This window comes from Danio rerio, chromosome 4, assembly GCF_049306965.1.
Source record: "Danio rerio strain Tuebingen ecotype United States chromosome 4, GRCz12tu, whole genome shotgun sequence".
NCBI lineage: Eukaryota > Metazoa > Chordata > Actinopteri > Cypriniformes > Danionidae > Danio > Danio rerio.
In genome coordinates, this window is record NC_133179.1 from 32,475,392 (window position 1) to 32,489,068 (window position 13,677).

Genomic DNA, 13,677 nt, shown 5'->3' on the forward strand with positions numbered 1-13,677 from the left:
TCGCAGCTGGAAGGGCATCTGTTGTGTAAAGCATGTGCTGGATAAGTTGCCGGTTCATTCCACTATGGTGACTCCTGATTAATAAAGGGACTAAGCCGAAAAAAATAAATTAATATATGAGTAATATTATCACACGAGTAGCAGTGCTATCAGTTTTTGTATTTCTAGTTGAAATGGCCTTTTGTTATTTCAATAAAAAAAATAAAAATAAATAAAAACAATTTAATAAGCACTGCGATGTGGCGGTTTATCAGCAGTAGTGGAAGGCGTGTGTTATAGTGTACACTAGGCACTCGAGAACGATTGCCTCTTTACCTGTTGTTTCAATCCCCTGAGAACTTTGCTCATCTTCAGAACGCAAATGAAGACGCTTTAGATGAAATCAGAGAGCTCCTTCATCTGTCAGCAAGAGTCCCGAGATGCTCAAAGTCCAGAAAAGGAACCAAAAACATTGTCAAAACATGTGACGTGACCTTAGTGGTTCAATTGTAATCAAATTTCAAGAACATTTTGTGTGCAAGAAAATGTAAAAAAAAAACATTATGTCCAAAGTAGGAACTGTTAAACCACAACTGTTGAACCACAAAATGTTTTTGCCTCTGCATTCTCTTCATTTGCATTCAGCAGAAGAAACTCAAACAGGTTTGGCTCAAGTAGAGGATAAGTAAATTACATAATTGTGAATTTTATGTGAACTACCCCTTTATTGCTTCTGAAAGTAAAGGTAAATTTTATACTGAAGATATTGCTAAAGAATGGCAGGAAACAAAACACAGATAATAAGAGACAACAATTTATGTGAAAAAAGGAAACTATATAGGCTCATGAAGTTGTAGAAATAGAAAAGAAGAGGTCATAATTATAAGCATGAGATTTGGACTCATGAATAGGAAGTAAGGTGTTGTAGACATACAAGTCATCATAAAGTGGATTTAAAAAGTTAAGAAAATGTTTAGATTAAAGGTTTGTGTGAGAGAGCAGATATAGTGTAAAGTGAAAACCATGGGAGAAATGTATCAGTAAGTCATGACTCCAACAGTAAGTGGCAAAAAAACTAAACAAAAAAGACTTTTATTTTGGCGTGGCTTGTGACGTCATCAGGCAGCGCCGCTTCAGCGCTGTGATTCAACTGGAGAAAGGTTTGTTTAAAAACACTTACTGATATTAACCGATTTAAAGTTAAAGTTCTAAAAATTTAGCTTTTTATACGATGCTACATTATGTTCCTGGTGTTGGAAATATTATTTTAACCCTTTATACAACGTAGTAGAATTTTATTCTCAGTAACCGAGGGCTATTGTTTGAATAAAGTAACAGAAAAGTGTGTAATAACTGTTCTAAAGAAACGTTTTACTTGATTTCTTTTTGTTAATTACTCTCATATAAAGAAACTGTGGAAGCAATGTGTTGAAGAGAAGTTATTTTGTTCCTGTTCATCGTTTTATTTATTTTAAACAGGACATTTTTATTATTTTGTTCATTTTAAACAGGATAAAGTGTCCTAACACAGAGAAAAACTCCCACTGAAGCGACTGATCTCCACGCTGTTATGAAGATGGCGTTTATTAAAGAGGAGAGAGAAGATGTGAAAATTGAAGAAACATTCACAGTCAAACAGGAAGATTTGCAGGAACAAACAGGTTGGTTTTCATTCTCAAAGACCAACTCAGTCATTTGATCCTCATTCAGACATATCTTTAATAATCAGAATACTAAATTAAATCATAGAAGTAAAGTTGGTTTTATAAAAGTATTATTTGCAAACTCTAAATAGCAAAATCATATTAGAAGCCAATTGGTCTTTTTCAGTCACGTGCGTTTGTTGTGTTTGACGTCACACCAGCGCCATTTTTGTGGTATCGCTTCGCGAGACAACTTAAGAGAGGCACATAACGCAAGAGAGATACATGCCATAAAAAGGTCAAGCTGGAGAAGTAAAAGAAGATCTGTATATCATCAATGTCTTAACATATGTTTAGTTTAAACCATTAAACCACAGTAAGTATCTCTAAGTTTTATTATAATAAAGTATTTAATTAGTTACATCTAATATTTACATTTACAAACTATTGGACAAATGTTTGTATCCAAAGTATTTTACAAATACGAACAATAATTGTACTGAAAGCAACAGAACAAAAAATTTAAATACTAGTATCAATTTATTTAATCAAATACATTCAGTGCATACAGAACAACAAAAAACATTAAATAAAATAATACACACAAATATAAAGATATGTTGAACACAAATACAGATATGATAAAAGCTGAAAACCTGTAACTATTGACTTCCATTGTATTTGTTGGTTTTCCTACAATTCCTAAAACAGATTTTCAGCTTTCTTCATATCTTTATTAATGTAAAGAGAAAAAAATAAACTCATAAAGGTTTAGAACCATTTGATGGCAGGTAAATAGTAAGTCATGTTAAATTTGTGGGTTAACTATTCAGTTCAAACTACTGATAGACTTAATGTTTAACTTTGAGCAAAAGCACTTGTCTCAATTCTTTAAAGGATTATTTAGTTCAAGTAATAACTGCTTACCTTGTGTTTGGTTCTGATGTACCAGTTTTGTTATTGTGAAGAACATAAACATTAAATCAATTAACAACACATTTAAGTCATCCTCCAGTTATTTACATTTATACAAATGATATTTTTATTCAGGCACTGAGGGAAAAGTCATATATATATATATATATATATATATATATATATATATATATATATATATATATATATATATATATATATATATATATATATATATATTTTTTTTTTTTTTATAATACAATAATAAATCAATAATGAATATGTGTATATATATGTGTGTGTGTGTGTATGTATGTATATATATATATATATATATATATATATATATATATATATATATATATATATATATATATATATATATATATATATATATATATATATATATATTTGATTGGCCAAATTAAAATCTTTTCCATCTAGGCCATTTGAAAAATTTCTTAGCCTTTTGCCCTGTATGGTTCTAAAATATCATTCATAATGGTCTTGAAAAGTCTTAAATTTAACTTGGTGACACCTGTAGAAACCCTGGTTTAAAGTATGTCAGAAAACGTGGATGTCCCCAATTAGAAATATGTTGAATGAAATGGACACTAAAATAATTAATTATAATAAAACTTTGTACAGTATTCTAGTTTTCTAAACTATATGATGATGTTGTGGGATGACATGTAGCAAAACGAACAAATTATAGTGGAACAATAACGTTTACCATTGCACTGACTACAACTGGCCAATAAACTAGTCTAAAAATGACTTTCGCTGCTTAAGAAATAGATTACAGCATGCTGGTGATATACAAACATTTGAGTGTAAAGTTCGTCAGTATTGACCATATTCTTCACGTACCAGCAGGTGCCGCCATTGGAATCTTTTTGCTTGAGACTTTTTAAAAAAAATGAAATTTTAGATTGTAAAAACAGTATTATGCTGCTTAGGCATAGCACGATAACAGTTTTTAAGGTATAACACAGTTTTAAAAAAGGTTGAGGTTTTAAAACCGCCTATATTTTCTGCTGTACCATTCCTACGTTTTTTTACATTTTGTTTTAAGTTTTTCAAGACAACAGTATCTCCAGCAGGAAAGATATCCAAAGATGCCGTTTTAAATTGTAAAGAAATCTGTGTTTGAGTTCACTGGAATCGAAGCACAAAGTAGTGAGTGTAAAGACACTGGATTAGACGTGTGCTGTTCCATTAGTAACCAAAGTGGGCCCTCATCATTACAGATGTTGGAAAACCAGAATATCAGTTTGTGTAAATTGGCCACCCAATAATAGAATAGGAAATTTGGCATTGCCAATCCACCCTCTTCCCTCTTTTTTCCCCAAGAATTCCTTACTTATGTGAGGAATTTTCTTATCCCAGAGAAACGTAGAAATACAATTATTCAACTGAAAAATGACTTTGGATTAAAAACAGGTACGGTCTAAAATAGAAACAGAAATCTTGGTAGTATTGTCATTTTAATGGAATTGATCTTCCCAGCCAAAGATAAAGGAAGGGTTGACCACCGCGTCGTGCCTTATTTATCTTTGTCTAATGTCAATTTAAAATTATTATTAAACAAATCCTTACATTTGCATGTCACACTCACACCCAGATATACAAATTTATCAGGACTTACTGAAAATGGAAAGGATTAGAAGAACATTTGCTGTGCTCTATCGTTGATAGGAAAAATGAGACTCTTTGCTAGATTGACATTGATATCAAGAAACATTTCCAAATTCTGAAATTATTGTAAGAGCTTTTGGAATACTTTTATCTGGATTTGACAGAAAAAGAAAATGATCATCATCCACATATAGCAGGAGCTAATGTTCTTGTCCCTCTCTGAAAATTCCTTGCAAGCCATCTGAGTTTCTTGATACGGTTGCAAGAGGTTCGATGGCAGTGTCTAAGACCAGAGGGGACAGAGCAATATGTCGTTCCCTAGAAAGTGGAATACATTTAGAAATTTTGTTATTTGTTTGAATGGATGCTTGGGGCCTGGACTATAAAATTTTAACCCAGGAACAGAATCCAGGGTCAAAACCTAATCTTTTAAGCGCTGTAAATGTATAGATTTACTCTATTCTATTAAATGCCTTATGGACATCTAAAGAAATTAAGATCTCTGGATTGGTATTATTTTTAGGTGAATAAATAATTTTAAATAAGCGACAAAGGTTATAAGAGAACTGTCTCCCAACAATAAAACTAGTTTGATCTGAGTAAATCTTGAGATCTTTCTCATGACTTACTCTACTCTGATTGCCAGCACTTTAGCCTGGATCTTATAATCACAGCAGATTAAGCTGATCTGAAGATAAGATTCACATTTAAGTGGATCCTTACCCTTTTTAAGAAGTACTGTTATAACAGCCAATGTTATGAAGGGGGGGAGTGATTCCAAAACAAGAGCTTCAGCTAATACCTTGCACAACAGGGGTGTTAGCTTGGCAGAAAACTTCTTATAAAACTCGTCCAGGAAGCTATCAGGGCCTGGTGCTTTTCCGGTTTTCAGTGTTTTGATTGCATTTTCAATTTCAGAAGGTGTTATATTTCCTTCTAATGCTAACTGATCTGAATCACAGAGGCATGGTAATTCTAAATTATTAAAAAGCTCTCAATATGTATAATTTAGTTTACCTCAGAGCTGTAAAGAGTTTTAAAGAAGTTTTTAAATTGATCATTAATTTCCTTTTGATCAGTAATAATACTGCCATCATCCTTACTAGATGAAGGTATCTTATGGAGCTCTTCGGAACGTGATGTTGAGTGTAGCTGATCAATTGTATTAATTTTATTCATAATCTCTGTAAGCCGTTTTGACATTCTTTTATTAGCACTAGCTGGATATAAAGTAATCTGTCCTCTTATATATGCTTTTTGAGTATTCCATAGGATACTATAACATCAATTTGAGCATCAATTAGTTTTTCAAAACCGTTGTCTGCCAAGAGTCTTGAGTTAAACCGCCATGTACTTTGGGGGATTACATTGCCTGGAAAACATATCTTTAGTGAGACTGGACAATAGTCGGAAATAACAATACTACCATACTCTACTGCTGACATTAACACCCCATTCATACGGGGCTTCAGCGTCAACGCTTGACAAAGGGCGTGTCCGAAGTTGGGGCTGATGCGATCGTCATAGCAGCGTTAGCCTATGAAATTAGTCAGCAATAGGCCACCGGTGTAGCTGGTGTATTTGCATACAGTGATCTGATTGGCTGATGCTTCTGTTGCCGCTTGAAAAGTTGAGAAAGTCCCAACTTCTGTAGCGAGCAATGTCTCTGAAGCGACGCCGACGGATCCACAATGCAGTTCGGCAACACCTGACGTCACCCATTCAAAGTGAATGGGAAGCATTGGCGCAGACAACCTGTGTGAATGGGGCATGAACTGCTTGTCCAGGAGAAAATGGGAGTGAAAAAAAAAGGAGTGATTGCAGATACACTTATAAACACCAAACAACACCATATTGAAACCTTGCGTGTAAACTTGCACACACTTTCAGCTACTACCACTCTTAGCAAGCTGACCATGTGGGACCTCACATATAAAACATTTAAACAGCTCTTGATGTTTTACAACAAAAGTACCCCATTATTGACAAAATATACTTGAGAACTAGAAATAACAAAGACGGACAAGTGCTAATTTAAAAGTTAACCGGAGAGTGACATTAACATTTGTATTGTCTTTGACAGCGTAGTGTACTGTCATGATTGCCTTCATTTCAATGGCTTTCTTCAAAATATCCTCTTTTTTTGGAAAAGTAGTGGCATTTAATCACGGAGGTGCGTGGCGGTTCCTTGTCATCTACTGGTTTGCTGCGTAGAGTACGGTGTGCCCGGTCCAGAAGTGGAGTCTTTTCGAGGTTCAGGGTATCTTGCATGATTATATTGGGTCAATCAAGGAAAGGTTTTGGTGCCTCTCAATGGTGTGACACACTGTTTAGTTTGTGTTAGCTTGTCACTGGGTTACCCCCATCCAGTGGCAACACAGTAGTCCTCACTGTGGTGGGCAGATTTATGAAGGCAGCTCAATTTATTCCCCTCCCCAAATAATCTTTTATCGACACAGACAGTAGCCATTGTCTTGGACCACATCTTTCGTATTTATGGCCTTCTAGTTGACATGGTTTTAGGCAGGGGTCCCCAATTTGTGTCCAGGTTTTGGGCAGAATTCCGCCGACAACTGAGGGGGACTGCTAGCCTTTCTCATGAGCACCACCCACAGACCAATGGCCAGGCTGAGCAAGCTAATCTGCAACTGTAGAGGGTCCTGTGTTGCGTCGCATCCGGGGAACCAACATCTTGGAGTTCCAGATTAACCATGGTCAAATATGCATATAACTCCCTTTTTCATCTTGTCTATGGGCTTGTCTCCCTTTCAGTGCTGCTTAGGCTTCCAGCGCCCTCTGTAGACTGATTTCACGAGGTCGCCATTTTAAAAGCGAAATCGAGGCCATGTTGGGAAGAAACTCGGAAGTATCGCCTGGAGTCACACAGGATCATAGTGTACCTGGCTGTATATCGTAATCACAGTAATTTCTGGTGGGCACCAGTAAACACTATGACAAATCAGCGCTTTTTAAGGAACACTCTCAGTGGCGCCTAAATGTTAGCAGGAAATGGAGGTTTTTAAAACTTTATTATCAGGACAACACTATTACAGACAACACGAGGGTGTGCCACAGAGGACTGTAGGTGTTTTATCACTTACTCAGTTATATAGGCTGAAGCAAGGAATCATCCCCACAGTTTACCTGGTGCCATGAACTGAATCCTAGGGGGACACTTAAGCGTATCACTCTTAAAGAGATTGTATTTTTATTTGATGCCTAATATGCTTTTAATTGTTTAAATTAAACTGAACTAAATGATATTGAAGTGATGTCTATACCATTTGCATTTTGAAATTACAAAATTAAACAGCTGGAGGTTTGTAGTCCACAGCATGTTGTTTCAATGTTTACAGTGCTGATCCCATACCTCCATGTTTTTCCCACTGCCTAGCTTTCGTTCTTTAAAATGGAGGCCACATGAAATAACCGTATTCTCTTCCCAAGAACCAGATGCCATTGTTCCCTCCTGCATTCGTTTATTCAGAGATGCCTCTAGACAAGGAGGATCACCAGAAAAGTACCGGCAATAGTATTAAAGCGTTTGCCCCCCCTGTAACAGTGCAGTTAAGTGTTAGATTTCTGCATTGCATTTGTTACACACAGATTACTTGCCTCTAAAACATTTGTCATGTAAAGGTGCTGATTTAAAGCCTAATGCAGATATTATGCAGATATGTCTCATGAGATTCAGCTGTTTTTTTCTGACAGGTTTACCAGTCAGACACAGAATGAAAAAGCATTCCCTATCTGCTTTACAAGTTTTACAAAAACATGTTGTTTTGTTGTGATTACGAATATATACAAATAAAAACTGGCCAGTTACAGCTTTCAAATTTATGTCTCATCAATATGACCAAAAATGATCTGGCATTAATCATATAAGAATCTGCTTCAATGTGTATGTGTGTAATGGACCCCAGGAGGTTGATAAGACAAGATCAATCTAAATTTTGTCTACTATGTTTTTACATTTAATGTGCATTAAAATTAAGGTTTGTGTAGCCAATGTTTTTAATGCCTTTTCACTTCAGCGTTTGATGAGTTTTAATGATTTACTAAAAACTGAACTTTTTTTTTATTTCAGACACAATTAAAGACTATGAGGAGAGAAAAGAGGAGGAACATCATGTTAATATAGAGGACAAAACTCATTTAGAGACTAATGGTATTTTAAAAGTGAGAGACAAGAGTTGTTTTACCTGCACTCATTGTGGAAAGAGTTTGGCAAGCAAGAGCAAACTTAAGATTCACATGATGATCCACACTGAAGAGAAACCATTCACATGCACTCAGTGTGGGAAGAGTTTCAGCCAATTATCATACCTTCATAAACACATGAGGATCCACACTGGAGAGAAACCATTCACATGCACCCAGTGTGGGAAGAGTTTCAGCCAATCATCATCCCTTAAACTACACATTAGGGTCCACACTGGAGAGAAACCATTCACATGCACTCTGTGTGGTAAGAGTTTCAGCCAATCATCATCCCTTAATCTACACATGATGATTCACACCGGAGAGAAACCATTCACATGCCCTCAGTGTGAGAAGAGTTTCAGCAAATCATCACACCTTAATCAACACATGAGGATCCACACTGGGGAGAAACCATTCACATGCCCTCAGTGTGGGAAGAGTTTCAGCAAATCATCGCACCTTAATCAACACATGAAGATCCACACTGGAGAGAAACCATTCTCATGCCCTCAGTGTGGGAAGTGTTTCGTCCACTCATCACACCTTAATCAACACATGAGGATCCACACTGGAGAAAAACCATTCACATGCAACCAGTGTGTGAAGAGTTTCAGCTCATCATCAACGCTTAATAGACACATGAAGGTCCACACCAGAGAAAAAACATTTACATGCAACCAGTGTGGGAAGAGTTTCAGCCAATCATCAACACTTAATAAACACATGAAGATCCACACTGGTGTGAGAGAGTATATGTGCTTGGTGTGTGAGAAGACTTTTATTACAGCTCCAGAGTTGAAACGGCACCAGAGGATTCACACTAGAGTAAAACCGTACAAATGTTCACAATGCAGTAAGAGTTTTACTCACTCAAGAACGCTGAAAACACATGAGAGGATTCACACTGGAGATAAACCGACATGATCAGTGTGTACAGAGTTTCCCTCATTCGGGGCAGCTTGTAAAACACATGGGATGGTTTCCGGTATGGCGTCGACACATGTAACAGCATAGAAAGAGCGCTCCCATACACACTGGTATTAATCCTCCATTTACATCATATATGATTACCTGAACCATATTTAAATAACATGGAGGGGGACAAAAACAAAAAGGCTAGGACAAAACAAACTTTAAACCTGAAAAAAAAAACGAAAAAACAAAAGATGAAAAATCCAAGACTAACAGGATAGCTGATAGCCTGTCAGCTAGCCTTGCAGCAGATGAATCGTAAATCTTATTCAACCACCTTCCAGGATTCTTTTGCAAACTAAGTACTTTAAACAAGAAGTCAATCAAAAACTGGATGGCCTAATCATGGACCTAAATGCAGCGGCAGGTCAACGAAGCGGAGCAGCGAGTTGGAGAATTGGAGGAGAACATTGCTGAGATGAAAGAAATACTCGGTCAAACCATTCAAATTCAAGAAAATCTAGAATCTAGAAACACGCTCCTGTAGAAATAATATTAGGATATTTGGAATCCTGTAAGGAAGTGCAGTAGTATCTGGATGCAGCCTTTATGATGCAAGCTGAGATTGCATCAATCAACGATGCAATGTCAGACACAATGCACTCAACGGAGTGAGTGAAGTCACAGTGACGGGTAGGGTTAGGGGTGGGGTTTAGTGTGTGCATTAAATGGCATTGGATGCAGCTCAGATTGCACTGCACCAGGTCTGCATCCAGACCCCTCTCAGGAAGCGAAGGGAATAATATCTAAGACTTGGTGGAAACGATCATCAAAACAGAGCTGTTACTCGACGAATTGGACCTTAAAATCCTACGATGTTACCAGGCACTTCAACCAAAACCACCCGCTGACGCCACCCTAGATTAGTGGTGATATTCTTCCTGGAATACAAAGGACCTGGTCCTCCGCTTTGCATGGAGAAAGAAAGTAATACAATGGAACAAAAAAAAAAAAAGGATTTTTTTTGACAATGACTACCCACCTAAGATCCAACAGAAAAGATGGGCGTTTGTTCTGATAAGAAAAATTCTGAAAGAAAAGGGGATTAAGTTCCAAACACCACTGACGGCGAAACTTAGAATCTTTCTCGAAAATGGGCCAGTCATGAAGACGGGGTCTCAAGAGATATGAAAGAAAAAGGACTGATAAACATCAAAGAAGAAACTATTATAGGTATCTCTGGGAAAGAGAAACAAAGACTTGGCAAAAGGTTGAAGAGACATTGAAGAAAAGTAAGGAAAAACATTCAGCGAAGATCAGGGAAAATCTACGTGAGTTTCAAAGGAACAACAATAGCTCCGTTTGAAAGAAGGGTAAAACAGATCCTAACAAAGAGCTCTAAGAGACTGGTAATTCTTCTTGACTTGATTCACCGATGATGGACATTTAAATTGTTTGAAGGAAGAATGGTATTTAACTGAAATGACCAACGACACAAGATGAATGATTAAAGCACACCAAGACTCAAGTCATTAGGTAACATACTGGTAGGAAGACATAAAGGGATTCTAATTTATACATTTAAAATATCTTGCTATATTTAGAAATATTTAACTTGAAAACCTGATTAGAAATACAAGAATGTAATATTGCCAGACATGGCGCTGAATATATTAGTTAACATTTTTTTGTGCAATAGGCACAGCAAGAAGGGACCCTTTAGAGAAGGAAGGCTTTCCCCTTACATTGAGAAGTTATTTAAGACTTCAAAGTTTGGAGACCTTTTTCGATACTTTTTTTATGTGGTTCAAGATATTCATGTTTGTGTTTTTCATGTTCCAGTCACTGTGATCTTCGCAATTACATCTGATTATAGTATATGCAAAAACAGAAATATAGAGTAATTACTTTGAATATTAATGGGTTACTAAATCCAATTAAAAGAAGCAAGCTCTAGGCTAAAATGAAAAGAGAATAGCAACTGATAATCTTCTGGCAAGACACATCTTTCTGATACAGAAGATAAGAAATCAGATCAAATGGAATTCAAAGTTTACTTTTCCTCATATAATAATGGTCGTAAATGAGTAATGACATTAATCTCAAATAAAATCAACTTCCAATTAATTTCTAAGATTACTGATAAAGAAGGACGATATAACCTATTTAACAGAACTATCAAACAAAACAAAGTTACATTAGTTAAATGTAATGGTGGTCTATATATATAAATATATATAGAACACCTGAAAAAGACAAAGCATTTCTTAAAAAAAATAAAATAAAATTACTATTATAGCCAAGGAGGCCTCGGGTACATTGATCTGTGGGGGAGGCTGGTATGTACAACTTCATCCTAAATTGAACTCATTTTCTAATAAGCAATTTAGACAAAAAACTAGATAAATAAGATACATGATGAAAGAATTAGGCATAATAGATGTATAGAGAGACATTTACCCTCTTAAAAAAGAATATACTTTCTTTTTCCGCCCAAATGTCTCATTCTAGAATTGATTATTTTTTATGTTTGAGACAGATCATAAAAAACACTGTAAAATAGGAGCAAGGGACATCTCAGATCATGCAGGAGTATAATTAACAGTGTACCTGGACAATAAACCCAAAAAGACATTTTGGTGATTTAACCCTAATCATTTGAATGATTTAACATGTGTAGAATATGTTAGGAAGACTATTAGAATATTTAAAACAATGATAATGGAGCGGTGGCAAACAGCATTTCCTATTGTTTACATCTTTGCTACAATACCGTTAAAGAATCCATATTTATCGACAAAAACAATTTAAAATCATTTAAACAATTAGAAGAAGAATTCCAATTACCAAGAACAGATTTCTACAGATATTTACAAAAAAGAGATTATCTTACAAAACATAAAGAATGGGAGAATATCATCGATCCAAATGAAATAGAGAAGTTAAAGATGAAAATACAGATGGGGACTACTGGCAAGCAGATTATTTCTAAACTATATAAAAGTCTGCTATCATATCCTTCATATAATACTCTTGCATATAAAGATCGTTGGGAGGCTGAAATGCAGGTAAAGATTACACAAGAAAACTGGACTGATATATGCTCAGAAGCCCATAGAATCACAAACTCAAATGTATGGAGAGAATTTAAGTGGAAAATCATTACAAGATATTTCCTTTGATCCAACTGTGGCAGTCCTGGGTATGGTGCCTGAGAGCATGGTGGAACGAAGAAGTATTTATTTATTTCAAATACTGCTTCCTGCAGCAATAAAATGTATCATGTCTAACTGGCTCAGATCAGACTCACCTATGTATGAAAAATGTATAAAAACAATTAGAGAAATTTATGAAATGGAAAGAATAACTTATTGCCTTAGACTCCAGATGAATATATTTAAACCAAGATGGATCCAAATTCTAACAATTATACATGAGTTACTTTAAACATACAACATAGATTTAATAAACAGCTACATTACATACACGATGAGTATGAGATTTCTCCCAATTGCCCCCACACCCCCCTCCTTTTTATTTATTTATTATTTTTAATATATATTTTATATTTAACTTCAACACTAAAAAGGAGGGGGGAATTATGCCACTGGCTCACAGTTGGTGCAGGGCAGAGTACCTGTAAAGGTGGGCCAGTTGCGATGGTCCCATTGTATCTTGCATATAAGTATCTATCTGTATCCTTACTGACTATTTCTGATGTATCTCTGATTTTGTGTTGTGTTCTAATAAAAAGAAAATCAGTTTAAAAAAAAAAGGAGTCCATATTATGGGTTTTTGAAAATGCTCTTCCATGTAGTGTGTAACAGCTCTAAGTGAAGTGATATATCCAGCTAAGGCTGAATCTGTAAGTGTACAGTGTTTAAAACTGTTGATTCATCTATAAAAGAGACGACTCAGTGCTTCAAACGAGTCGTCTTGAGTCATTAGGTGTTTCGCAAAGACGAATCTATGCAATGCATGAAGTTGTGGACGTGTACCCCATATCTACAGCAAGACCAGCATTTGTGGTTTAAAAGTGCGCATTGCAATGCTTATTGACGATAACCCGTCTTTTTTGCCCTTTATTTCACCTCGCATTTAATTCTGGTCTTACTCTAGTGATCGGTTACAGGAGGCCAGTGCCGCCCCTCGGCTCTTTGACACACCTCCAAGTGTTTCAACTAGGTCCGGTACTTGACCTAAAAGAGGTCTGCTTGTGTTGTTTCTCCCTTTTTATATCATTACGCCGTGTCCAAGGCCAGCTCGGCACATATATTTTTTTTAAAAGATGGCAATTAATTATGGAAGTTTTCACTCATAAGTAGAACCGTCTGAAGCTAACGTTAGTGCGTGTGGTCTCACTGGGAGAGAGGTACTTGTACAATTG

The 13,677-nt window shown here is 35.9% G+C and overlaps 1 protein-coding gene across 2 annotated transcripts in view; it reads left to right on the forward strand.

Annotated features, from left to right (window-relative positions):
- The window catches only part of LOC137490091 (uncharacterized), a 392,659-nt gene extending 383,258 nt beyond the window's left edge, over positions 1–9,401 (forward strand). Inside the window, exons 1-3 of one of the 2 annotated variants that reach the window (XM_073947772.1) lie at positions 1,089–1,139; positions 1,491–1,640; positions 8,263–9,401. In XM_073947772.1, coding sequence (XP_073803873.1) covers positions 1,550–1,640; positions 8,263–9,302 — 1,131 coding nt within the window. In that variant the 5' untranslated portion in view covers positions 1,089–1,139; positions 1,491–1,549 and the 3' untranslated portion in view covers positions 9,303–9,401. Of the gene's footprint in view, positions 1–1,088; positions 1,140–1,490; positions 1,641–8,262 lie in introns of those variants that run through there. The other variant, XM_073947773.1, reaches the window with a different exon arrangement.
- The last annotated feature ends 4,276 nt before the right edge of the window (positions 9,402–13,677 follow it).